The sequence below is a fragment of the Athene noctua genome, chromosome 3 (assembly GCF_965140245.1).
Source record: "Athene noctua chromosome 3, bAthNoc1.hap1.1, whole genome shotgun sequence".
NCBI classification, from domain to species: Eukaryota; Metazoa; Chordata; class Aves; order Strigiformes; family Strigidae; genus Athene; species Athene noctua.
In genome coordinates, this window is record NC_134039.1 from 75,384,039 (window position 1) to 75,411,993 (window position 27,955).

A 27,955-nucleotide genomic window follows, 5' to 3' on the forward strand; every position below is an offset into this window, starting at 1 on the left:
TTCTTGCTTTCATACACTACATAGATGTACCTCAATATGTCAAAGAAATATGTCTGTTGCTCTGAACTGCTATAGAATTTTTTTGCTTTTGGATCATATTTAAATTAGCACACTTCAAATTTGTTATTGAAAATAAAATCCTTCTGTTTTATTTCCTTCAAACAACAAATCTTGATTTAAGGTCATCACAAGAGAATGCATCCTTTAGGGAGTTCCCCACTGCAATGCAGAGTTTTGCTGAGATCAGACAGGCTGTGCCCTTGGCCATTCGGGAATCCCCAACTGGTAATTTAGCTTACAAGCCATTCTATTCATGCCTCTAATCAATGGCCTCTTTTTTTTTCCCAGGCTAATGACAACCTTATGAAGCAGTATTTCTCTCAAGTTTGTAAGAAAAAAAACAATTAGCCATAGCTACAAAAGCCATTGACACAAATATATAATCAAATTTGGTCTTAAACTGTGCATCCAAAAGGTATCATAAATGACTTCATTGTTAAACCATTCAGATACTAGATTTACTAGGAGACAGGCTAGTAAAAGCAGTTATAATGTTTAGAGCAGGACTTGAAGCTGAGAGATGCAGACCAGCTGCAGCATCCATTGACTCCTCTGAAAATTCTGCAGGTCTGTCCTCTCTCAGTTCTGCACGTTATGGCTCTGTATTCCTAGTTAGCATCATGCAGAGTGGGCACAAACGGCACTTTAAATATACATGCCTCATAAAAGCATCAATCTAATACTTAACAGAGCTGTGCATTTTCCTTTACCAAATGTGTTTTGTCAGCCTCTCCTGGATCTTGTTTTTGAAGCATCTACTTTTATTGAGACTATATAAAGCCTTTTGGGAAACTCAAACCAAAAGCTTCTGTTGGGCTTTAAATTCTGAGCAAATAAATACTCTATTAGTGTTTCATAGAACTGATATAGAAAAACAAGTACACCCAGTACCCATCTCATACTTTATATATTTGTATGTCCATGTTGTATAAATAGATGTGTATATGTAGACATGCAAACTTTGTAAATAATGAACTTTCACAGATTTCACACTAATCAAATTACTTCTTGCTAATAGGTATCCGTGGAGGCTGCTCCCCAGGTTTTCTAATTTTGCTCATTATGTTCCCTAATTTTTCCAGAGAGACAACTCAAGCAACTATCTGATATACAACGGTTGTACCCAGCTGGCTTTGACTCCAGCAGTTGCTTTGATACAGCATCACATGATGATACTCATTACTTCAGACAAATTATTCAGAAACTCCCAGATGCAGTGTCCTGCAATTTACTAAGCTATAGTGGAGTTATACTAAAGTGTGATGCTTCTATATGACAAACAAATCTGAAGTTGTGAATATTATATACTCCTAATAAGGCAAAATAAACCATGTACTGGGCTACCAAGTTGCAATTAAATGGCTCTAAAAAGGAATTGGACACCTTTATAGAGGACAGTTAAGCACAGTGATCCTTAGGCAGCCTCCAGCTCAGAGATTCTTTAAGATACTGAGAGATAGGAAGTAGGAAGGTGTGAGAGGGAGAAGATTATGTCTGCTTTGTTTCTTGTAGTCTTTTCTCAACCATCTGCTCTGAGTGGTACTTAGAGACAGGATACAGGTTAGGCAGAGAGCTATTCTGAGACAGTAAAGCAGACCTTATGTTCTTACTATGTTTACTGTGTGTAAAGTAGGAATTTAACTTTATTCAGCACAAGACCCAACTTTCTTTCAGCTATGGAATCACAATAAAAACCTCCGGAAATCTAATTCTAATCAATTCTAATTCTAACTAACATTCTAATCTAAACAACTAACTCACTTAATATTGTATTACTTTTTAAAACAACTTAGTTGCTAAAATAGAAAGAAACCCATTTCATTTTTCCAGGAATAAAAGCAGCTTTCAAACCAAGGATATCTCTATTTTTTCAGGTCAATATCACACATAAGTTGAGACCAAAAATCTTTTACAGTTTGTCATCCAGAAATGTAATAAAACTTTTTGTAGGACTATACTTTCCCCATTCTGACTGAAGTCCATGAAAACTACCAACACTGAATATGCCTGAAAGAACTGCAATGTATAGACTTGCTTTTTATACAACCCTAGTGCAATATTCTGGTGCTGAAGGTTCAAACAAGTTGTCTTTCCTTACCTTCCAAGAAAAGATTATACATGCCAAAGCACTTTACAAAGGAAAATACAACTTAATACTATGATAAAGCCCATCACACAAGTAACACTCTGTACAATCCAAGCTGAGGTAGGCATTCCATATTCATGTCAATTGAATGTTAGCCATACATGATTTTAATTTTAACAGTAGTGAGGAATTTCACATCTTTCATCAGGGACTCTCATCACAGCATGATAAAAATCCACATTGTATGAGCTATGCAGCCTAGGAACACCTGATCACCGTTATCCTTTTAGTTCAATTCCTTTGGTTAGCAATTCCCAAAGGCAATGTTTTAAGTTTGTGGAGAAAATCTATCTCTGGCATTAAATTCGGAGATTTACACTGATGGGAATACATTACATACAGGGAGAAATTCCAAGAAGAAATCCACAACTCTTTCAACTAGTTTAAAGCTTATCTTGCTTTGCTTGGTGTTGCAAAATTCTTTGCACATGAATATATGCAAAGCTGAACTAGCATTTGGCCACACATGATGTTTAAAAATAAGAGCTGGGACTCAGTTCTCAGAAGGATCAAATGCATGGTGGCACTATTTCAACCTCAAATTCAGCACAAGTCTGTACAAAATCTCAGTTGATGGGCACTATACATGAAATTCAATGTACAACAGCAAAAACTGAAGGGCAATATTTCCAGTTCAAACATCTCTAAGTTGCACATGATAGTAATGAATTTTGATATTCTCATGTTCTTATATAGTTCCCTACAGCAACATCAGTGGGAGATCTGCATACATAAGGAGATCAGAACAGCAAAACGGAGAACCAGCAGCTCAGAAATTATGGTGATTAGAATGGTAGGAACAGCTACATTAGGTCAATAGGACATGAGATGAGCATGCCCTCACTATTGCCCAAAGTATAAGTAGTAAATTGACCACATTAATAACCGTGAATGCCCTCTGAAATATGTGCAAATTCATTGTCGCTGTACAGCACTGCACATGCAAGAAGAACATAAAGCACAATTAACATTTTAATGCAAGTCTTCTTTCTGGGAACACAGGTATTTGTTTTGCAAAGCAGGACTTCATATAAATATCAGCTTCACCTTTCCCCAGACAAACTTTTGAAAAGTTTTCTTATTTATTTTTCAAAGCCTTATGTATTTGTAATAACAATGCCTAACTTAATTACTATGGCAAAATCTGTTATCACAGGAATGGAATAAGAATCTGCCATTATGTCTCTTTCTCAGTTTAAGAGCTAAACAACAAAGAATATCCTGAACACACTAAATATTCTAGCTAGGCTTTCTATCAATCTGGTCATTACTAAAAAATATTCCAAGGGGGAAAAAGTTACTATATTTTTGTGAATCTCAAGAACAAATGAAGGAAACATGAGCAGAACGGTGATTCAGAGATGATGGCTGGCAAAGAAATGTATGGGAGGGGGGTTGATTTTGGTATTTTAAGTGTCCCAGTAATCATGGGAAGAAAGACAGCACAGATACAATTTGTCCATCAGCCATTGTCAGTGACCATTGCCACAGTCATTCAAAAGCCATTAGAAGTGAGAGAACTTTTCAAAGAGACATAGACACAGTCCAGAAAAAACACTGTTTGCACACAAATTTTAAATGTGGATTGCACTGCCACCAGAATACACATTATTCTCTCTGGAAATAATATTCATGAAGACATAATGACAATATTTGGTGTTGCATACACAAAATTTCAAAAGCACACTCCTCATCTGAATAGGGAACCCTTCAAGTCAATCAATAATGGGAGCCTACACTGAGAAAAAAGCAAAACCTCCTTCTTATAGATGACATATCCTTCCTAATCCAATGCTCTTCAGTGGATTTCAACAGAAGCCATTCAGTGGGTTTTGAAGTAAGTTGTCACCTTTCACTAATTGAGAGTTTATTCGGGCTTCTTTAAAAATATAATAAATGGTGGGGTTCTTTTAACATTAACCTAAAAAATATTTAGCAACAACAGGATTTTCCAGCTGTCTTCTTCTTTTGTACTAGTGTCATTTACAATCTTACTGATGCTTAAGTAAGAGATGAAAGTATGTTTATTACCTTTCTTTATCCGTAACAATTCATTCTAATTCTGCTTTGGCTACCTAGTAATAGTGAAGACAGAATTACTAATGCAAATGTTCCTTAAACAAGCAATTTTATTTTTTGCAGGATTAAGATTAGGGGGAAAAGATTATTTGTTTTTATTCCTTGCTAGACCAAATTCTACTCTTTTTAACCATGTGTTAGATCCAATTGAGTCAGCAAAACAACAGAAAATTCAAGCTGGGTGTAACGAAATTCTAATGCAACAGCATTTACTGAAATAGATTACTAGGACTACATTTTTCTACCCAGCATTACCTGTTTAGTTTATTTATAGAAATGTACATGTTAATAGATATATTCTAGCTACAATAAAGATTTTTTTTAAAAAAAGTGATGTGCAAATTCCAGCAATCAGTGTTAACAAGCAGCAAGTAGGCAATATTGTTCTACTTACTATGATCATTTCGCTGGGCCAACAAAAGTCCAAAACCACAATTTAATTTCTCAAAAATTAACACCCACATTTAATGAATAATCTAAACTACTCAATAGATGTCAAATATGGCACTATGAGACCAGACATCATAGGGAAGCATGAGAACAGAAGGACGGAGCAAAAAACCTAAACGTGATAAAATCCGTCAAGAATTTGATCAGCAAAGACATGAAAAGGATAAAACACAGAAAGGTCAAACAGTTTTGAAAGTCCCCTCTGTTGTGAACAGGTACTATATGTCATGCCTTTAATAGTTGGGAAGCCATAAAATTTAACGTCTTTCCTTACCATTTTTCAGTACTCAACAGAGCAACATTGTACAGACTTGCAAATACAGGCATGTTCTTGAGTTGTGACAAAGCAAAATACATCAAATAGTGTTGGGAACAGAATGCCCAAGCAGAAATATCATGGCACAGAAAGTGACCACAGAGAAATGAGGGTAGAAAAGTACATGGAAGCACCCATATCTTTGAACAAAGTGGACCACCATAAAAAATGGCAATTTTAATGAGTACTAATGGAGGCTACAACCTGCAATACTCTAATGACCTCCATTAAAACTACTGAAAAAACAATGATGAGACTTGCAAGTCTACAAAATCACCTGCCCTCCAAACCACCAATGATGACAGAGCTTTCCCACTTCCACAGCCGAACCAGAAAGAAATGATATGATTCTTCTAGTCCAATGGAGGAAACTAGGGGATCAGTTCCAGACAGAAACCCTTCAAAGATGAATGTCTGAATATAAAAAATACACCAGTCTCAAAATAGATAAACTTGACATTGTTTACCCTGTTTGTAATGGTGAAAATTTCTAAAAAACTGACAAATGTTGAAGGTAAATTGGTGGTCAAACAAAGGCATAGTATGAAAAGTATGAGCTCCATCTTGTGAGAGCAATGGCAGACGCTTTCAAATTAAGTAGCTGTACATGACTGTGATGGACCTATCAGGAATTGCTGTAGTATCTCTAAAATTGTTTAATTATGAAAGTGATATACGATTATTCTGGATGCTTTTTGGACAGAAGAAACAGGACTTTCAGATATGGATATAGTGTCTCTATTTCATTAACAGGAAAAACGGGATGACTAAAATTTTCTTACAGGAGTAAAAAATGCAGAATTGTGTTAAAATCTTCTCCCATGGGTAAGTTTTCTATTACAGAGAAGGTAAACTATAATTAAAAATTCCTTAAGCAAAATTATTTCTTATAAAAAGGGAAAATCATGGACTATCTACGAGAAAATAGGTAAGAGAAATCCAGCTGGGATGACAGAGGAAAAAGGTGTCTGCTAGTTTAAAAAGGAAGTAAATCCAACCCTCCCTTACCCTCTTGTTCCCTCCCCCCAAAATAGCAAAACTTTTGGACAGGGCAACTCATGTCTTTCACAGTGGTGTCAGAGCCAAAAGATGAAATAAAACTAAAACAATTATCAAATTTTTCAAAGTCCATTTGAGCAAAAGTACATTGAAACAAAGTCCAATGTCCGGTACATTTAACTATGCAGACAAAAGAAGCTGTAGCTTCAGAGTTATCTCCAGAGTAAAGCAGATCAAACAATGTTATCACTGCAGTGCCAGTACAGGAAAAGTGTAGGTTATCAACAATGAGATATTATCTAGACTAAATAGCTTCTCAGACAAAATTGTTATTATTGCACTATTGTTAATAGTTTTGACAGTAAGATAAGACTTTTTTTCCCCCTCCTTCATGCATCAGAAGGAAGAGGACTCAATGGAAGAACTGGGTGTTACTCCTTGGGACAGGGAAACTCCCTGGGCAGCCTTCCAGTCTCAGAAATCTCTTCAGTTACCAGAATCTGGCCTGCATGGCCACAGAAATAGGTACATATGCAGATATGTAAGGCTTTTTCATTTGTTTATAGCACGTGACTACATTCATCTGGAATCCCTCTGCATTTCTGCGGCCTTTTCATTTTTACAGTTGCACAGACAACAAATAACCAACACTTCACCAGAATGTGTAATTGGAAATTATTATTTTGATGAAACATCAGAATATATTCTGTAGAATTTAATTACATATAAAGATTTGATGCTTAAAATAAACAAATTCTAACATTTCCCATCTGGATTCCAGAATCCTGCTCATTCGTCTCACCAGTGCTTTGTTCCTGTCTTTACTAGGTGCAGGGTTTTCTCATACCCAGAGAGATTTTGTCCTCTTTGTCTTCCTATGCTGAAATAATTCCAATGTTTTAAGGCATCACAAATCCAAATCTCTTTTTACATAGCCTGCAACACGTTCCCTACATCTCTGCTTATTATACTTTCCACCTTTTATAGCCGCTTATTCTATTCCAAAGTCTTCTACTATGAATTCTGAAAATGCAGTTTTTCCCTTCCCAACTGTTCTGCTACAGCCACCATCCACATACTAAATGCCTTTGAGTTCCTCCCACTCGGGCAGATACACTTCTCAAAAAGCTTGAAATGTTACCACATTTTTTTTTTTTTTTCTCTCCCACAAACAGTGCTTATCTGCCACTGGGTCCTCGAGGGTATTAGTCATGAAAGACAGTGGCTTTTTAAAGTGCTGTGTTATCTGTCAAATCTTAAATACAGGACATCTGTGCTCAGACAGGATTTTCTAGCTCTATTTAACAGGAGCTCCACAACACTCACTTTGAGATGTTTAGGCTAGAACCAAAGCCCAGGGTTTACAAAAGGAAAATTACTGAGAACTTTTTTAAAGCATATTACAAAAATAAAAAGGAAATGGAAGCCAGGAAGCTGTAAATATAAGGAATTCAGTTAATACTAAGAAGAAACCCTGTGGTAACTGTATTTGCAAAGCTCAACTCCTAAATGTACAGAAAATTTTGAATTCATCTTCACTTGCCTATAAATGTCTTGCATTGTAAGCAAAGAACAATCAAAGAATGTTGAAAAAAATGGCAAATAATCTGCCTTTGAAAGTATCTGAAAAACAAGGAGTGGTACTAGAGATTTTACCAAGTCATTATATTTATGATCTGGTAGCAATGTGCTTTGAAATGATTGCCAGGTAATAATCAATTGGTCTGTACAAGGCAAACTTTCCATCAAAGAACACCAAATTGTTTTTAACTTCTAAATTCAATGAAATTGCTGACCTTCTGGATAAAATTTAAAATGAGGTGATTATGAAGATTAATTTTTAAAAAGGAGAAGATTGCCATTCCTTTTTCATTAATGATCTCTGTTAAAATCAAGAGCTTTCATAAAAAAGCCAGAGGGAGGAAAAATAATAAAAATGAAGGTACCTGGACATATTGTAATGAATACAATCCCACAAGCCCTTCTTTGTTAAATCTATCATGCTTCATTGCCATTTAGAAGTCAAGGATTGAAGGATTAAGGCTATAGAGAGAATAGGATTAAAAATCATGTACTCTGATTCTACTTATGATTAAATAATATTTCAGAGGAATTTCAATCTTTTGTTCTTTATTGACATCAAGGCCTTGAGTATGATCTCTGCTAAATATGGTGTTGTGAATTCTTTTCTATGTGAAAAGGTTTTCTTTCAGAATTTCCTACACTGGAGCATTCCTTTCAGTGGTCCTCACAGGAATGTTTCAGGCCACCTCTATTCTCATACCACTTGCATTTTAGTGGCAAAAATCAACCCCGAGCACTCAGTGGGAATTCTGCTACTCTATTCAGTGGTGAGTGGAATCAAATTTATAGTTTGTTAAAGATGTGAATTGTTAAAACTCTGGCCCTGTTTCTCCTGATAAGTTAAAAAAAACTCTCTCCCCCTCTTTCTAAACTTCATTACACATTGCAGCTGAAAACTACTTAAGCTTCAACCAGTTAACTTGGCAGCAAAATGAAAAAGGGATGCTATCAGAAACTGGATGTGAGGAGCTCCAGCAGCACCAGCAGAAACTCAAGGTACCACAGCTATTTTGTGGTGGTCACGTAGCCTTGGACCATCTTTCAGTTGCAGTGTATTTTAAACTGTACTATCATGTTAGCTCCAGTTTGCTGGCTCTGTTTTGGGGTCCATCACTGTTGAATGTGTTTATTTTATTCTGAAATTAAATTATAATTTGAAAAAGTTTCACAAAATAACAGTCAACTTTTACTGCCATTTAAAAATTTATTATTCATTATATCTTGCATGACTGATGGACTTGCTGCATTCCTTAGAGTGGGCATTTATTATACATGTTATAATAAAGACTTAAACTGTATATCAAAAATAATATTTCATATCTCTACGGAACGTTTTCAGCTGAGAATCTCAGAACATTTTTCAAGCAAGTGAGTTTCACAGCCTGGCGAAGGGTGTGTTTACATGACCCCCTTTCATGAAACAGTGAAACTTGAAGTGATTTCTTTTTGTAACATCATGAACTAATTATAATGAAAACCTGCGATTTTCCTCATCAAGGACTATAGGACAAGAGAGTAGCTTCCTCAGCCTGCATTTAGCAACCTTTAAAATCCGAGTTACTATCAGGCTGAGAATACCTGTACAGGCAGGGATCCTTGCAGCCTGTGCGCTGGGTCAGCAGGCAGCCATAGGATGCCTCCGGGTCTCAGCATCTCCTGCTCTCCTCATTTAAACACACAATCTGGGTAAGCAGTGGAGGCAGTGAGTGCGACAGCCAAGTGCTAGCTGAACAATCAAGGAAAATAGACATTTTTTTCTATACTTTTATTTATTCTTGTCCTTGCAATTACCAACTCTATTTAAGATTAAGGTTAGTACTCTACAGGGATTTGCATGCCTGAGACCGTGAGAAACTGTAATGGTTCTGAAAGCAAAGTAATACTTAATAGTCCATTGCAGCTCAAAGGACTCATCTGGCACACTGATAAGTGTGCAGCATCGACGCTCCCTGCACCAAGAGTGCTCCCAGGGAGACAGCAGCAGGTTGCCCAGGGCTGGCCCCAAGGCATAGACCACCAAGGTACATACAGCTATTTTGTCCTAAATCTTATCCAAGGCTGAAGAATTACTTTTATAAGATGTGTCACTGCAACCAGGTTGTCCAGAGCAGTGTCTTCTGAACTCCCAGGAAGAAACGCTAACTAACCCTTTTTCTTATTTTTATTATCATTATTGTGACTTTGGCATTGAATGCTTTTTTTTGTCAATTAATGCCCATCTGGTGTTGCCAGCACAAAATGCCCTTCCGAAGGTCATAACAGTTCAAGAGATTTCATTATTAATTAACCCAAAATTGAAAATTCAATCTGAATAAAGCATGTTCAATATGTACTTGAATGATAGAAAAAAATTCATTGTGATCAATATTATAACAAGTAATGCCAGCTCCATTACAAATCTGATGGCATTAAATACTACTTAAAAATGGGGTTAATAATCTGCAAAAGAGAGTTCTAAGTAAAAACTCTGTGGTTTAAAGGTGCAGTATTCTTATCATCTGGAAACACCTGGATTTAAGTCAAAACTGGAAATGAATTTGGTAGTCCGTCAATCCATTTCCTAATTCCTAGTCATTTGTTCATATCACAAAGCCACCAGGCAGTAGTGCGTGATGGGCAGTCCATACTCAGAAGTGACTCAGGCCTGGAACAGGAAGGGTTTTGATGTCTGAATTGAAAAGCGTTTGTAGAGCAGTATCAGTTTGCAGCAAAATTACTCATGTGTGCCTGGCACTCTCAGCATTGCTTACTTGCCCTTGGGAAAAAAAAAAAAAAACAACCGTCCTTGGCACAGAAACTCAAACCATCCCAGAGGAGATGGTTTAAAATGTCTAGGGACAATGTCATGCTCTCATATTTTCTCTCTGGATTGATTAATCTGACATTATATTCTGCACCCCACCTGGCAGAGGAGTTTACTCAACATGTTTTTCTCATTTGCAGGATGGTACCTTTTCCAGGCTGTAATACAGAAAGTTGTTATGTTTTTAAATAAAAGAGATAGGTCTCCACCCATTTTTTGAGAAACATGTATAAACCCCATCCACAAGAGTGGATGGAGAGGAGGTCAGACTCTGGCTCTTAGATGGATGTGATACTTCAGAGCCTTGAATACTTTGTTAAACCCTGGAGAGGATCAAGATTTGGGATGCAAGTTTGTGATTAACCTTTCCTCTTCTCTGTCTCCAGCCTCCCTCTTAATTGCACAGCCTTTCTGGCTTATTTTGTACTCAATTCCCTACCCACAAATAAATTCCCAACATGAGGATCTGGATTCCTTTTCAGGCATCAGGTCACCGCATATTGGATGTTGCAGCAAGTACCTCGTAGGTGCCCACATCAGCTACAATGGGTAATTCCCTTCACAGAGAGAGCACCTCCTTGGTCATCGCCTATCCATCACGATTGTGTATGATGCTTCCTCTGCCATTTGAAATCATTTAACATGCCATATGAGACATAATGGTTCTGTATTTTTCATGGAAAATATTAACTAGCATTTAGACTCCAAATGTGAAGAAGAGCTAAACCCACTTTAAATATTTCTGAAATTTCACATGAGATGGACAAGTAGATAGACAGAAAGTTTTTGCAATGTGGTTGTCAGCTGTTTTTTATTATTTGAGGCCAACAGGAATAATAAAAGATAACATAGACTAACTAAATTTTTATGAATTGCAGGCTGCCATGGACCATGGATTGAAAACTGTATTAGAGACAGACACTTCTGTGGCATTTATTTATCTGTGGATTAGTCATATGTTATAAATTAACATTAAGCTAAAATTCTCCAAGACAGCTTTCCTGAAAAGATGCACATACGAACCATTAATAAAATAAATAAGGGTCTCTTTGTATATAGCCATGTCTCATTCTATATAAAAGCATTATTTTATATGGTGACCTATTTAATAACCAACAACATTCCAGCATTTGTAGAAAAGAATTAAGCTATTCTGGTATGAAATCTAAAAAAGAGATTCTCCTCAACATGTTTCCAACAGCAAATATAATTCCCTGGAAACAAGGTTTAAAATAGTAATGCTGGTAGACCCTTGACTATAGTGGAACAAATGGTACCATTTAAGACACAATGTAACTAGCACTTAACATTAGATATCAGTCATGACTTGTACAGTTTTAGGAGTTCTCCCTTTAATCATGAAAAAACCCTACTTTTCTGAAGATGATATCTCTTTCTACTTTGTTTTCCTTGGGAAATGAATTTTATGGGTTCATGCTGTCTGTCTGGTCACCATTTCCCTCTGTTAAAGTCTCAATCCTTTGTTAGCTTTCAACTACATTTAGCTGAGACACAGATATCTCAAAGATAAATACATTGCCCATGCATCAGAAAATGTTATACCCTGAGCTCTGCAGGTACTTGTGTGGCCTGATCTGATTTGCAGAGACAACTTAAAAAAGAAAGAAAGAAAAAAAAAAAGCCTTTTACAAGCCACCAAAATTTGTAGGAAGCAATGAGCAGAATACTGCGTTGAGAGATACAGTGCTCAGGGTCACACAACACTAGACAAAACCCAAAAGCTAGCCTTCTCTCCCAGTTCACATTGGGATCCATTCATTTAACAGAAGCAGGTGACTGATCTGGAGTTGCAAGATGCCTGGCTAATGCTTTGTCTACACAACAGTGTAGGGCACTTCCTCCTCATTCCACATCCTCCTATATCCATGTAGAGCATTGTCCATCCAAGTTTCACATGTAAATCTCTGATATGGCTTCATCCCAATCAGCCAAAAAAGTCTCACACCCCTTTGTGCCCTAGACTGCTGAAAGATTTGGTTTCCAACTCTACTACTCTACTACTACTACTTCCATCAAATGAAAATCTATTTGCAGGTAAGTATTTAAATGCTACAAATTGCCACTAGTGGGCATTGCCACACATAAATGGTATCCATATAAAAGTTCAGTACTTGGGTTTCAGTGAAAATATGTGTAAGGAAATCAAGTAATGCTTTACCCATAAAACCAGCATGCCTATGCCTAAATGTATCTACGAAACAAAATTATAAAGGGTTGATATGTCTTAGTACAGCATTGTGAAGAATCGGGTATACAACGACAAATTATTTATTATGTTTGTGATTTACTTTAAGTTGCAGTGTTGGATAGAGTTATGCATATGTTTAACTATAGAGCAGCTTGCACTTACTAAAAGGAAGGAGGTGTATACAGACATACATTCTACAGTTTGATCGTGACAGAAATGCTCAAAAATTCTGTGTAAATAAGAAAAAAATGTAGCTAAAAGTACTGAAAAAGCTGCCTGTGTCATAAAGCAGTCTGAGTCACATCTATTTTTTTGATGAAAAAAGTATTCATAGGTATTCGGTATGAATTAAAACAAGCAACCAAGTGCTTCTGTTTTGAGATTACTTCTCACTCATTTTATATGTTCAGTTGCAAAATCTTTACAAGTGAAAAGAAAAATTATTTAGAAATAAAGCAAACCATTTTCAAATACAAACAGGTTTTTAAGATGTTAATCATGAAACAGGAATTATGGAGATTAATGATAATACCAATTATTTATTCTTTCTTTTCATTATTTATTTGTACCCCATAAAAATAATCTTCTCAAAGGAAGAAGAAAAGTATCAGATAGCAAATACAAAAAAGAACAATGAATTTAAAATCTTAGTTTTTAAAGCAGTAGAGCATGTTGAATTTTATGGCTAATAATAATAATAATAACACTGCCTCATAAATCTAGAGGATGTCTTTGCATGGGAGTGATTTGCTAGCAGCTGAAGTTAAAATGGATATATGCAATGGTTCATTACATGGTTCGAACACTTAAAAAAGAAATTCAAAATATATTAAATGCAAGCAAGATGAGAAAGACAGCCCTGGATTTTATCTTTCATGTCAAAAGTCAAACAAACTAATGATATTATGAAAATATATTAATTTTAACAAATTCTGGTGAAATTTGAGAAAATATTTGTTTTGGATCCCTGTTTACACTTGTGGAAATATAACAACAGAGGTGCCCATGTAAACATGAGGAAACTCTGTCACTGGAAGTCTGAATTTAATTTCTGAGTTAAGGAGGAGGAACACCTGCTGGAAACCAGCAAAACAGTCAAGACTGAAGACTAATTGCTGGGCTTCAGTCATTTCTAGGATTAGTATAGGGTGTGTAAAAATGGTGAGACAGTAGCTTAGAGCAGAAACATAAAGAGGGACGAAAGTTCAACGGCGAGGCTTTGAGAAAGAAGCACTTTTCAGCACTAAAGCACTCATAAAATGTAACACAAAATGGTTTGAAAACATTTTTTAAAAAAATCTCAGAACCATTTAAAGAGGTTTCTAAACCGAAAATGCAGTGAACAAAGATGCTCTCGTGTCTCACAAGAGACATGTCCAGCTAAAAATACACTACACAAAGTTTCAGAAAAAAGTAAGGAAAAGTGGGACTATTTGCTCTTGTGAAATATTACTGATTTCCTGAGATAGTTGTACCCTTAAGATTACAGATAGCCTAATCAGTGATTGCCCTTATGATTCTGAATTTAACATTTGTCTTCTGGGTTTTTTTGGGTTTTTTTGTTGTTTCTTTTTTTTTTTTTTCCTGGCAAGAATCACATTAAGTATCTAATTATATATGTTTAAAAATTCAGTTCTAGCAATATAACTACAGCCGCCTTTTTTTTGAGAGAGAAATTCTGAAATGTTTAGAGACGATTGATCAAGATGATGACAGTGTTCTCAGAGAAGGAAAGGGATCTGAATTCCTGAATTTGTGGCTGCATGTGCATGCTGCATGTGCTATGACATGCTGCATGTGCCACACAAAGCCCCGACAACGAACTCAGCTGCCTGGGTGAAAGGAAAAGGGAGAAGTCCAATATGACATGAAGTTGCAGGGCAAGGATATATGGATGTGGAAAGTACTGCAGTTAGCAAGAGGGAATTTGCTTGGAGGACTCAGGATGGGAGATGTCCAGTGGGAGACATTGTATGTAGAAGGAAACAAAGGGCTCAAGTAGGAGAGAAACATGAAGAGGACAAGGGTAGATGTGTGTGTCATTGCCATGAAGAAGAGTGCTGAAGCCGTGTGTGGCAGTGAGCTCACCCAAAGGTATGTATTGGCTGTGAGTACAGGAATGAGGAAAAGAATAACCTGACAAAATGTGACAGGAGGGTGGGGTTCAGTTCAAGATGAAGACAGTTAAATGTAGTAGTCTGTCTACATACAGGTGTTTACATGTGAACCAGATATCTGTGCCCCCTAAATGTTAAAATAGAGCTGACGTTCACAGTCAATGAAGTTTAGAGGCAACTCAGATCACCCTAAATAAACATCTATATTTTGCAGTCAAGTTGGTGGGTGTAGAGGAGATGGAAAGACAGATGACAGATGAATTCTAGGTGAAATCAAAGCTTTATTTATAGTCTTAAGCCTACTTGTATTTTAAACCTAAGAGGCAGGAGAAAGAAGGTTGACATAAAAAGAAAGGGAGGGTTAAGAGAGACTACTGATTAGGATGGATTAGTGATGAAATAAGTGAAATTTGTAGTAATGAAATAAGTGAGATTTGACATGTCTGATCCCAGGAAATTTCAACAGCTGTTTAATCCCCAAATTGGATAATGAAGAAAATGTTCACTTTTCTCCAGAATGGAAAGTTCCCTAAAACAAATTAAAGAATTTGAAAAATTTAATTACTACATTTCTTAACCAAAAATGAACTTTCTAAAACCTAAGATATTTCATGTCACTAAGGCTGAACTGCTTTTCAATATTAAAATATTATTTTTACTGCTTTATGGGACTTATCATTCTTTTCCACATTCTCTCCCAAACAGACTCTGTTAGTAGACCACTCACATAATATACCTGTAATCATGGGTAACCTGTGAGTCTGCTATGTAATATGACTTTACAGAAAATATAGCAACCAGGGGATCTAGCACACAGAAACAAAGGAGGAAGAAATATAACTTCTGTAGTACTCTACAAATAAAAATTGGTTGACCAATTTTTATGTGGAAAAAAAAAAGAACAAGGAATAATTTAAGAGTAGTATTCCAATTCAGAAAACCTAAATATTTAATTCATATTTCCAGGAGAGAAAACACAATTATTTTTAATAAAACCAAGATTTGCTGGAGGAAATTGGAAATGTGTAAAAAATTCTAGTTCCTCTTGAAGAATTGCCAGTTATTTCTGCTTAGTGTTATTATGAAACTCAGATAGGCACCATACAAACAGAGAGTAAGAGGCAATTCTTGCTTCAAAGACCTGTCATCTAAGTAGATCTGACAGAGCAAAAGTCAAAGTAATTTGCTGAAACTCACACAGAAGTTCCACGACAGAGACAGAAATAAAGATCAGCCCTTAAAACCTCCTGACCTACAAAGGGGTTTAGAGCAGTGGGTGTCATTAAAGGAAAACAGAAAGAGTCCACGGCACGGAGGCAAAGAAATCTTGACTTGGTAGAGCTTGTCAATCTCTTGGCAAAGGCATGCGAAAATTTTTCCAAGAGGAGGGATATGCTGGAAGGTTTCTTCAGTTTTGCAAAGAGAAATGAGCAAGCACTGGGATTTGCAGATACAGAAGCCAGAGAAAATGAAGAAATCGTATTTGGCAAAGGGGTATTGAAGAGCTGAAAGTGGAGGAGAGGAAATGCCTGGAGCAAGGGGGTCCTCAGTATCACTAGCCCAGAACATCAGGACTCAAATATTGTACGCTGCTTGGACATTCTGGTGTGGAAACTGCGTGCTGTGGCAGAATGAAGAAGGAGGATTTGGCAGGATTTGCACTGAAAGGAGAACACAAAAGTTGGGTGGTTCAGAATGAAAACCTGGTAGCAGAATCTGATAGGTGATAAGGACATCATAATGTATCTCAGAGAATCAATACAAGTTTCAGATGTGACAAAATGAATGTCAATGAAAAACACAAGTTATGCAGATAGTGATAAAGAAGCAAGGTAAGTATCGTTTCCTATCTAAACACTGATGTCTTTCTAAAACTTTGTATCTCTGAGTAAAATGTGCCAGAATAAATCATAAGTAACAGAAAAGATGTTTGGCATAAAAATATCTATCAAGCCATAGCTGAAACGCGTGTGAAATTAATCCTTGATCTGACATTAAATCTAAATAAAAATCCCAAATCCCTGTGTACTATAACAAAGTCCCTGGTGTTGGACCTCAGCAGCAAGGTACAGTCATTTTAAGGCACATTAGTGATTTTTAAAAACCTTTTCTTAAAATTAGGTTAAAAAAAAAACAAGCCCACATTTTTGAACAACCAAAGAACCTTAGAAAAAGAGAGGATGCTGCAAGAACAATCTCTGTAAGAACAGAAAATCTCTCCCTAAAGTCTTTTATGCTTCACTTCAAGTACTTTGCATTAATGAGCTGAGCAACCCTTAAAAGAACAACATGACCCAAGCATACTATAGTTACTCAATAATCCAGTAGTCAAATAACTACAAAATAATGCTGTTTCTTTAATGCACCGATTTTCATTTTAAATTGTTTCAGATACTTTGTTTGGGGTTTTTTTTGGTTTGTTTTTTTTTTTTTTTTATATTTCAGTGCTTGTTGTGATCTCAGTATACAACAACTAACGGAGAAAAAAAGAAAAAAAGCAAGCAAGACACATTTACTCCAAGTAATTCTGTGATATGTTACTCTGTGATATTGGTGGAATTTTCTTCAGCTTTTTCCACTAGTATTCCTTAAGGAGCAGGCAAAGATATAGCTTCATATAAGTAACATGAGAGATTTAGAATGCAAAACTGTGCCCTTGTTTTGTTCAGTAATACATTTCTGTTGTATTCACTGTAGAATTTACTTTGGGAGCTACTGTTGTCAGCATCAAAAAATCATTCAGACATGCAATTTCTGATGTCAGAAGAGAACGTCAGAATTACTGCTGAAATAAGGAAGGGATTTTTGTAATATAGCAGTCTTTCAAAATGAAGCCATTTACAAAAAAAACCCAGGAACATTTTTTACCAAACCACTGACCCTGCATTTCACACAACCAGCAACTTCTCAGTGACCTCTTTATCAGCCCAAAACGGCACTGAGCTTTCTTTGAATAGTATTTACATTAACCAACTGAATGTATTTTTGAAAATATAAAATAAATCAGATGCAGTACATTAAAACCTATTAATACATTTAAAATGTTTTAAAATGTTTTGTATTAATGCACATAGCATGCATGCATTTAAATCTCTGTATGGCACAATAATAAAATAAGTAGCAGTGTTTAGAAATCATTACTTCTTAACTGCTAATTGAACTGACACTGAACTATAAAACAAAGAAAAAAATCTCCTTGTAGAAAGATCTATTTCAAAACATTTTTACTTTGGTTTTATTAAACGATTTTGAATATTGAAACTTTACCAGAGAAAAAATAGAAATTATACTGAATGCATATAAGATAGTTCGATATGATGTGTATTATTTCATATCTCTGAATCTGTCAATATACTCGTCTCTCCTGCACAACAGCCACAGCTCCTGTAAGCATCCTCAACAGTATCTATGCTTTTAAATTTTAAACCATTAACAATGCAGTACCCCCCAAATCCAGCCTTGAACTCTGACAGACACCGATCTTTTTCTCCATCCCACACCCTGTTTTATCAGACACTATTTTGTTTAAATTGGCTACTAAATAGCATAGCACTGTACCTTTAAATACAAATCAAACAATATTCATATTCCCACGGTGCTGCTAGTTTCCCTTATGCATTGAATCGCCTGTAGATTAAAAGCTCTGAATCTGAAAAGGGATTCTGTTCTGCAGACCAAAGTTCTCTGTAGGAGATGAGGGAGAGGGTCAGTCCCGGAGTCACACACACAACAGGCAGAAAACACACTTGTGATCCTCAGTTTTGGATAGCATCAGAAAGGAGAATAAAAAGCAGAAACACATGGCACACTGAGAACTGGTATCACTTATGGCTTCTAACCAAAGCAGCAATTAAACACCTTTCATCATTCCCCCAAATGCCTGATTTTTGTAAGAACTGAGACACACACATACAAAGGCAAATCCCCTCTGAGCAGCAACGAAAACTTAATAACCTACCATTTTCTTTGCACTCTTCTGGAGGTTTAGCCTTTTTCGCAAGTCGTGGATCCAGCCATGATGTTGTCTTTGTGTTATGGCTGAAAAGAAAAGAGATCACTCTGAGCAGACACATACTGAAAGGAATCAAGTTTATTCCTTAAGAAAAAAGGGTTAGTCCAACAAAATTGCAATCGATACACTTAATTTGCTTACTGGTTCTAAGTAGCCCTGAAGGAGGTGTAAGAGTAATTGTGCAAGGCAGCTGTAAATTTGGCAACCTCAGCTCCCTGTCCTCAAAGCAGCTATTTTTATTAAAATCAACTAGAATGTTGCCAAGTTAACCTCATTGAAAATGCAGAACTCATCCAGAGCAAAAGGAATTTATTACAAATACAGTGTTCTCCCGTTGAACGAGTGCAGGCGACAGGATTCTGTACCATTCTCACAGTTTTCAGATTGAATTATTTTCATCTTAAACCTGTCCTTTTCATAAATACAGGTTTGTTATTTCTCACCAGCAGCACTGGCAAGGCATAGCAAAAGTGATGCAAATTACAGCATGCTCCTGCAAAGTCTACATTTCCGGACGGAGTGATTAATGATACTTTGTTTAACAAACCTTTATCTCTCCATATATAATCCTTCTATCGAGATAAAATAGATATGCACAAGCTGAATGAATCATGTGGCTCCTTTCTATACTCAGAATAGATCTTTTGAGGAATCAGCCATCAAATAGCGTTGAACTGGCACAAATGTTTTCTGGGAGAATATTCTGCTAAATGAATTGATACTTAGCACAGCTAATGAGACTTAAAACCAGATCCTTTCAATGTATACCTTTTCCATAAGCATTTGAATTTGGAGCCAAGGATTTTACATATATTAAAGACTATAAACCAGAAAAGTACGTGATCATTACTCCTTTATTTTTTTGAGATGCCTCTCCTACAAAACCATCATTCAGAGAGACTTCTAACCCATGTTTTATTTATTTGATACATCCTAGGAGGATGCTTGTTCCATATAGTACTGAATTATTCAGTTTATTATTAATTTGCTGTGTCATTTTAAAGTGTACTTAAGACTTCTCTTATAAACGTTAGTATAAGGTGTCTAAAAACAGGCGAGCTGGCAAAAAATGGATTGGGATGCAATTGGTAGTTGGTGATTTACTGATTAACTGATACACTACATGTGGTCCAAACACTAGTGGTTCCCCTAAGGAAAACATAAATGCATAGAGCCAGTTCCTTCTCCCACCCTGACTCCCTGTTTAGTCCATGGCAGATGACTATTCCTCTGTCTCGATTTCTCTCTCTCTCAAAACAGAGTGATACTACCTACTTCTCAGCATTATTGTCACCATCTTAAAGCTTCCTCCACATTTTGGATGGGAAAATAGGTAGATGAGAGTTATGTACAGATATAGTGGAAACTAAAATGAAAATTGAGGCATTTAAATTCCTATTTTAAGCATGCCCTAGTCTAGAACACCATTCATGACAGGTGAAGAGGATAAAGAAAACCTTCCCTTTGAGAGCAGAGCTGTATTTGCAGAGTATGAAGAATGATAAGCCAAAGGTAAGGTAAATTTGAAACCATGCCAGCAGCCTCTGCTTGATTGCAAATGTAACTAAAGATGCTTTCTCTGAAGCTCTGGCTGCCTGTGGTCTCCTGTAGGGTGTATTTTTATACTGCAGTCACAGCCTAACCGCAGCTTGTGCAGACATACTTGAGCTAGCTTTAAATTAACTGGGCGAGATAATGGCAACAATGGCACTGCAGGAGTATGGAGCTCAGCGTGGGCCCATCACCCCAGCATCTACTGAGCTACTTGGGTGCAGCCAGCAGCACATGCTGAGCTCCACACTCCCATGGGTACCCCATTAGCAGTGACAGAGCTCAGGGCAAGCTTGGGCATACCTGTGGAAGCTGCAGTCACGTCTCTGGAGCGTGGGCATGTCTGCACAACAGCCACTCTCTCCCAGCTACTAATTCTGAATGATTTTAGGGACCCCCACTGGTTGCAGGGAAAAGTTGGATTCACAGATAGTTTCCTATGGCTTTAAAAGAGTAATATATATGATTACTATTAGTAATGTTTCCTGTGGTATAAAGCAGGTATCAAAATATTTTACAAAGGAAATAAAAAGTCACCCCTGTTTTAAAGGTATGAAATTGGAGTCATAGAGTCATCAAGTGACTGTCCACAGTCACCAGACAAGCCCATGGCAGAGTCAGTACTAGTAGCCAACTCTGTTGCAAGTTATCTGGCCAGTGTTTTCTTCCCAAGTCCACGCATCAGAACAGACCAATCACCAGCCCTGAAAACACACCTATGGCATTTCTAGAATAGACTGAGAAATGAGTTTCCAGGCATCTGTAAAGACAGCAGCCGAGCTGAAAATAAGCCCGATTCAGTATTATTATTTTAAAATGTGAATTAGTTGAATTACAGCCTCCAAGGCTTTTGTTGAAACCGAGAACAATGGACAAATGGTTATGCTTCCCTTCAGCATAAATATGGCTTCCATAAACCCAGAAGAAATGATGTCTTCCGGTTTTGTGTGCTGTGGCCATTCTAAACAAAACCTTAAACAAATTAAAAAGTCAAGTGCTTTTTCAACAGAAGAGTGATCCTCCAGTCTGAAGTGAAATTTCAGAGGATGAAGGTGGTATCTCATCTAGGTCAGCCCTTACAGCACTCAATCTCCACTTCTAGTCACTGTTTCTCAAACCCATTCAGCTAGTTAGTAAAACTTGTCCACAAGAACATCCACAATAACAAAAAATCAAAGGAGCAAAGTATCCTTTGAAAACGATCCCTCTCCTCCTTACCAACCTCTGTGACTGCTCCCTTACCCTGCCTTTCCTCTTTATTATCTATACTAAACACACATGCTATGTCTTGCAGTGGGACTTCTAGACAGGTGCTCCAGTGGGTAAAAAAATCTTTTCCTGCTCTGAAGACTGAACCTATTTGAAAGAAGGCAGAATCAACTGCACCTGTCTCCTAACACTTCTGCAGTACCATCAAGGTCCTCTTTAGTGCTACACAGTGCTGATTTCTTCGATCTTCTTAGCAACCAGGTACACAACACACAAGCACTCCTACAATGAGAACAGACATGACTGCTGTTGTGCTGCGCTCAGTAAAAGAGAGAAGTAAGTAGCCTTGGATTACAGTATACTGGTTTTTTATTCATGTCTACTTCTGTCCTACACAGGAGGTTTATTTGGCAGGATACTCTTCTAAACTCCCGTCAGCTTGCAACTTGTGGGTTTTGGAGTGATGCTGCTTTTGCCATTGCCAGTGACATGCTAGCACTATGTGGTGTTGTTCGGAGTAACCTCCTGTACCCTGTCTTCCAGTAAGGACTAGAATTGGTGTTAGCTAACCATAGAAACAAGAGCGGTGATTTCTTCCCCGCACAGCTAGGGCACATTGGAAATGAGAAGAAGAACAAAAGCACGGTGCTGCCAGCTTGCTGAAAGTCCCAGGGCAGGCTGCAGGGACATCTCAGGAAAAACGCCACCTCCCTTGTGTTCCAGGGTTCTGCCTATTCCCTTCAGGTCTACAATGGACTAGAATCTGTAAAAGCTAAAGGGAAAAAAAATATAATCTCCTAAACAGATTTTAATATAGTTTAAAAGAAGTGTTGATAGGAAATCTTTAACCGTGGGAGAGAATACAGAAGAAATAGTAAAATGGCCAAATTCACGCCAATAGAAAAAGTAATAGTAACACATATCTGCTGCATGAGCTGCACATGTTAATGCTTTTTAAGCACTGAAAACCTTGTAAAATGTACACTGTATAACCTGTCTGCCTCACCACTAGCTCTAATCATGTGTTACCATTCGGGAAGTTTTATAGACAGACCAGAAGGAAAAGGGGCTGGGGATTTACAGATTAGTTATGAATGAATTGCAGACAAATAGCAGCGGCAGTTGTGGAATAAATGCACAAACAGGCAGTTGGAGCAGTTGTCACTGACTGAATGAGAGTGAAGTGATGCAACAAAAGCATCATGTGAGAAATACAGCTGTGGCTCCACCATCATTTTCCACTGGTCACTGCTTCATTACTCAGCAATAACCATAGCTCATAATTAAAGAGCAGTTTTAGAAAGTCCATCCTTACACAATTTCAATGATATTGATTACTAGCTAGGACTATTGAGCTAAGAGATAAGTGCTAGAAAATCAGCTATGCATGTCTTAGAATCTGTCTTAAAATCAAGAGTAAATTCCGAATTTTGGAAAGTTTGAAAGCAGTGAATGAAGGATCCTTTTGGTTTTGCTTTAAGCAGGTGGAGCATGGGAATAGCACATAGGCCTGAAGTGTATTTCAGGTTCGAAAAATAATTTAGAAAAAAGAAAAAGTCACTTGTTAAAGCAGTGGAGCTTAATATTGTAGCCAAAAGTCAATAAAATAATTATTGCTGAGCTAACTTAAATCCTCCTTTTTTGCCAAGTATTTACACCCAGCAGAAAGAGTTTGTTATAACCAGAGTCCTCCTGTATCAGTTATAGACAATTTTAAACATATGTGGAAATAATATTCCTCAGCTGGTTTAAACAGTGTGAAAGAAAGCTTGGAATATTTCTCAGAAACCCTGACTCAACCTCCTGTTCAGATTTGCTTTGTTGGTCTGCTTTTAAGAGTTTGCAGAGACTGTTTATGCCCCAGTTCCCTGTTATCACCGCTGCAACTAGATACCAGGATCAGAGCCTCTCTGGGAATCTCACTGGATAGTCCATATCTTTAGGAAGTAAAAAAATTAGGAGTGTGGATTTTCTTATTTAAGAATGTAGTGTATTTTTATTATAATTATTTGTTAGACAGTATATTATATTATTTTACTTAGTATTTGTGTTAGTGATCTGTCAGTTTAAAGCACTTTGGCAGATAAAGTTTCTTATACTAAAAAATTCCTTGGACAATATCTTAAAACTTTTTTGAAGGGAATATAGAAAGTACTTACTGACAGTAATAGCCTTAATGTCTTTTGAAAACACTGCAAACCTATTCTAAATTGTAACTCTTGCAAGGTATGTAATTTGCACGTTATTGTGAAAGGCATTTCAAGATGGGTATTTACCAATGTGCTGCTTCAGTGTGTTTGGGGACAGCACATATGGGTTTGTTTGGGTTTTTATTGTGAATACATTACATTCAAGATGGTCCTCAATATAATAGCTTGATCAAAGGGGAGTATATGAGACAGAAAACAAAGGGCATTGTAGGCCACCTGACTTCTAAAATGCTTACTCCTCCCTCTTCTTTTATGCCTGATTCGTAGATCTGCAGAGCTTTTCAGATAGCACAATAATGACTTTTTCCTTGTGACAGAAAAAAAGAGCATTAAAATGACAATTCTGCAATCCATCCTCTGTAGGTTGCTACCCAAACATCTTGCACACATGGAGGGACAGAAACGAAAGGGAGCTGTCTTTGGGCTATGGTATGAATGGCAGCACCTATGACTGATAGTTTGCCTTGCACTTCTTGCTCTCAGTCTGTTAGATGTGCTCAGAGTATGCGGTCCTTAAGAGACAGAGATTTGGGGGTGCCTGTCCAGTGAATCCCAAATGACCTTGGGCAGGAGATACGCATTTATGTCCTCAGCCCAAATACAGCAGTGGTGCCTCTAGGCATTCGCAGGGGCAGAAGATGCTTATGTAGGATTTTTTTTTTTTTTTTTTAATATATAAATGCCTAAAGTCTCCTACAGTAATTTCTGCTGTTTAAGTCACTCTCTTTTACTCAAACAGTTAATTTCTGACAAAGAATGGGCTTAATCTCACGTGACTTCAGCCATCTAGAAATCATACAGAACACTGAGTGTAGGATTCTTTGTTCAAGGAAGAGGTGCCTATACAGAATAATTTATTTTACCTATCTTCCAGTGGGACTGGAGACCTAACCATATGCTCTTAGTGACATACTAGGTGTTATGGCATCTCCCAAATGGCCTCTGGCTGCCACTCCAGAAGGGTGCTGGCTTTGACAGGTTCTGTGTCATATCTGCCACATTCATGGAGATGTCTTGGGCTATTAGTATGCCTCTACAGTAGTGATTTGGCACAGATCAGGAGGTCACTTTTCAACTGAATCTCTCAGTTATCTTCATTTACACACCGAGCATTCTCCCAGCTTGTAAGCTTCTTTCACTTGAATTTAAACCAGGTGATACACAGCAAGAGTTCATTTAATGCACTACAAGCCATTCACAGGCATGCAGCCCATGGCACCTGAAATCATCTAGTAGCTGTGGATGATGGGTCATCACCACCAAATGTTTCACTCTGCAGTCTACTGATATTGTTAATTTAGATATGGACATGGTTTAGATCAGAATGAATTCAGATTGGTTTTAACTCAAATCTGGTCTCATAGACTGAGTTCAGGGGTTTAGGGGTTGGAGACAACTGAGTCCACTCCTAGAGATCAACTTTCATTTTAGTTTCACCTGGAAGGAATCCATTTCATGTACTCTGAAACATGAACCAAATCACAGTTCATGGAGACAACCAGAAGATTTGCTTCAAAAGTGTACTCCTGACACAAAGTACATACTACTGCAGATGTACCCTTGGATATCCGAGGGCAACCTTACCGGTAGAAGAACCTACATTTAAGCAAATTAATTCTGCCCTTATATTTGGACAGGATGAATCATCCTCTGGGGATAATTCTCTCTCTCCACTGACCACAGAAGGAGTCTTGGCAACTGGTTTAAACTAGATACCTAATGCTATATGGCAAGCCAGGTGAGCTGAATCTTCTAGTTCAATAAACACAAAGAAGAAATATTATAATACCACTACAAACATCAAAGGAAAGGTGTTGGAAGAGGAATTCTGCAGAGCAGAGCAGCAGACACCTTTGGGGGAAAGACAAGAAATAAGAAAGTGAGGAAAGACAACAGGAGTTAAGATGGCAGTTTGACCTGGATGTCAGCATAGATAAAAACAGCAAGTGAGAGCAAGGAACAATACACCACTAGTACAAACTGAGAATGTTTTTATAAGATCAAAAGATAAGAAAAGAAAAAATTAAACATTACCCAAATTCTTTCCAGTTCTATCATCTCCCCATTCCTAATTAAATTGTTGTGAGGCAAGAAAGTGGTCTCAGGAGAAAGAAACAAAGAGAGATCTGTCCCCCTGTATGTCAAGTTGACGTCCAAAGACCATTAGAGATCTGATTATTGTTATGTTGAACAAAATTGATGAATTCAATACAACATATAAACAAGGAAAAAGTATTATGGATATCTACAATCATATTCACAAAGGCTCTGATGATTCAGAATTATCCACCCTGATACAAGATGGCTTGTTTCCTAAGGAAGAATAATCCCATCAGAAGTGAGTATTAAAACAGTATGTGAAAAAAAAAAAATTCCTTATTCTTAACTGCTACTTAATTAAAGTAGCAGAAACAACCACACAGCCAAAACATGGCGAATTTCAATATTATGCACTGGTACATTGATGATGTAATTTACAGAAGTGCCAAGTGAGTTTATAAGAGATTGGGTAATTACTGCAAATTATGGAAGTAATCTTCAGTTGGTACTTTTAGTATCTTCTAGTACAAAAGATAAAGCTATCAAATGTAATGGTGTAGCTAGGCTTAACTAATATATCCTGCTTTCTGATGGTGAATTGATGGAGCAATCAGGAAAAGCTAAAGATATCATGATTCTTCAGGTAAGCAAGATGTTAGGATAAACATGCCATGCAATCAAAAGGCTTTCCTACATTAAAAACTACTAAAAGGAAATACTGAGCCCATTGAAGTCAGTAGAAATAATCTTAGAAACAATCTAGGTCAGGATTTTATATTTCCAATTTGTAGCTATACTTCTTTTCAGGTAATACCTGAAATAGCACCAGCTGTATTCAAAAACTTAATGGCTGTTTTTTTTACTGTAAGGAGAGTCCTTTGAAAAGGCCTATTTTATAGCTGTTTTTTAGTCTTTTGTGACATTCTCATAAAAAAAGCAGCTTTAACAACTAGAAACGATATTGCAACAAGTCCAAAAAACAATGCTGACTATGCTTCTTGGAGAAGTAGGTGTTAAAGTAGGAAGAGACTGAATGTTTATGAGATGTACTGGAAAGTGTCTTGTTAAACCTCATGTGGCCAAATTCTCCAAAAAATCATCACCACAAGTCAAAGAAGATGATCCTTTAAATATACATTACAGAGATTTGAGTTTTTTCTAGACTTTTCTCCACTAGCAAAACAATTACTAATGTACTATAAGCAAAGGAAACCATATGTGCTTTTGAACAGTATAGAGTTAAATAGCTTTTGTTATGGGCTATGTAATATCCTTGAGACTATTCATCAAGGCTTAAGTGTAGCTCAGCTTAACGAACTGCAGATCTTCCTGGTTTAATGTCTTACTCTCCCCGCACGCCTTCCAGAGAGCTCTGCTGTCTATAGGAGGATAGAGGGCTGGAGAGAAGGAAAATCAATTCTGTTTTTTATAAATAAGTATCATAACGTGTAACCAATGCTACAGGACAGTCTATAATGTAATGGTGTATGAGTTAGAGTTGAAGAGTTGGGTGAAGGCTGCATTTAAGCCTGACTGCATACAATAGCAGATGCACTGAGCATCTTGATCCTTTTGTATTCCCTTCAACATCACACTGGACCAACACAGCAAACATCGATTGCCTGGGATCCAACACAGTCAGAGTTTGTGAGGACATCACTACATTCATGTCTCTAGCATGTGGTTTGAGACTAGTTGGCATGGTGAGGTCTGAACGTCTGGGGAATTGTAGCCTTTCCTTAACCCTGGAGAAGGAAAAACTAAAAATCAGTTACGGCTACAGTTTATTTAAGCATGCCAAAATAGGTCACCCTCATCAGCCATATTTAAAGTAAGAAAGAAGGAGCAGAACTGGAGGTTTTTTTGGTGGTCTTCTGATTTATATATAGAGTTTTAATTATTGCATGTTCTTATTAGCATATGTTCTCAATGAAAGCAAATGTAGGAGATGGACTCCTATTTGTGTAATGTGTGCCTGTATTTGAAAATTTGGATTCGTATGTAAGGACGGCTGGAAACAGCCCAAGAAATGTACTTAAGTAGCTGAAAAGCAGTGGTAAGTATTATGCAGTAAGAAGGGATGTTCTTCATGTTCTGTCTGTGAACGGTAAATATAATATCATGCACCTATGGTCAAAAAAGGGAAAAAAAGGAAAAAATACATCAAGCC

At 37.0% G+C, this 27,955-nt stretch overlaps 1 protein-coding gene across 12 annotated transcripts in view; it reads right to left on the reverse strand.

Moving 5' to 3' along the window:
• Positions 1-27,955, reverse strand: part of MAGI2 (membrane associated guanylate kinase, WW and PDZ domain containing 2) — a 789,209-nt gene that overhangs the window by 233,504 nt on the left and 527,750 nt on the right. For all 12 annotated transcript variants that reach the window (XM_074903407.1, XM_074903401.1, XM_074903395.1 and 9 more), the window contains one exon: positions 18,722-18,801. In XM_074903407.1, coding sequence (XP_074759508.1) covers positions 18,722-18,801 — 80 coding nt within the window. The remainder of the gene's footprint in view (positions 1-18,721; positions 18,802-27,955) is intronic.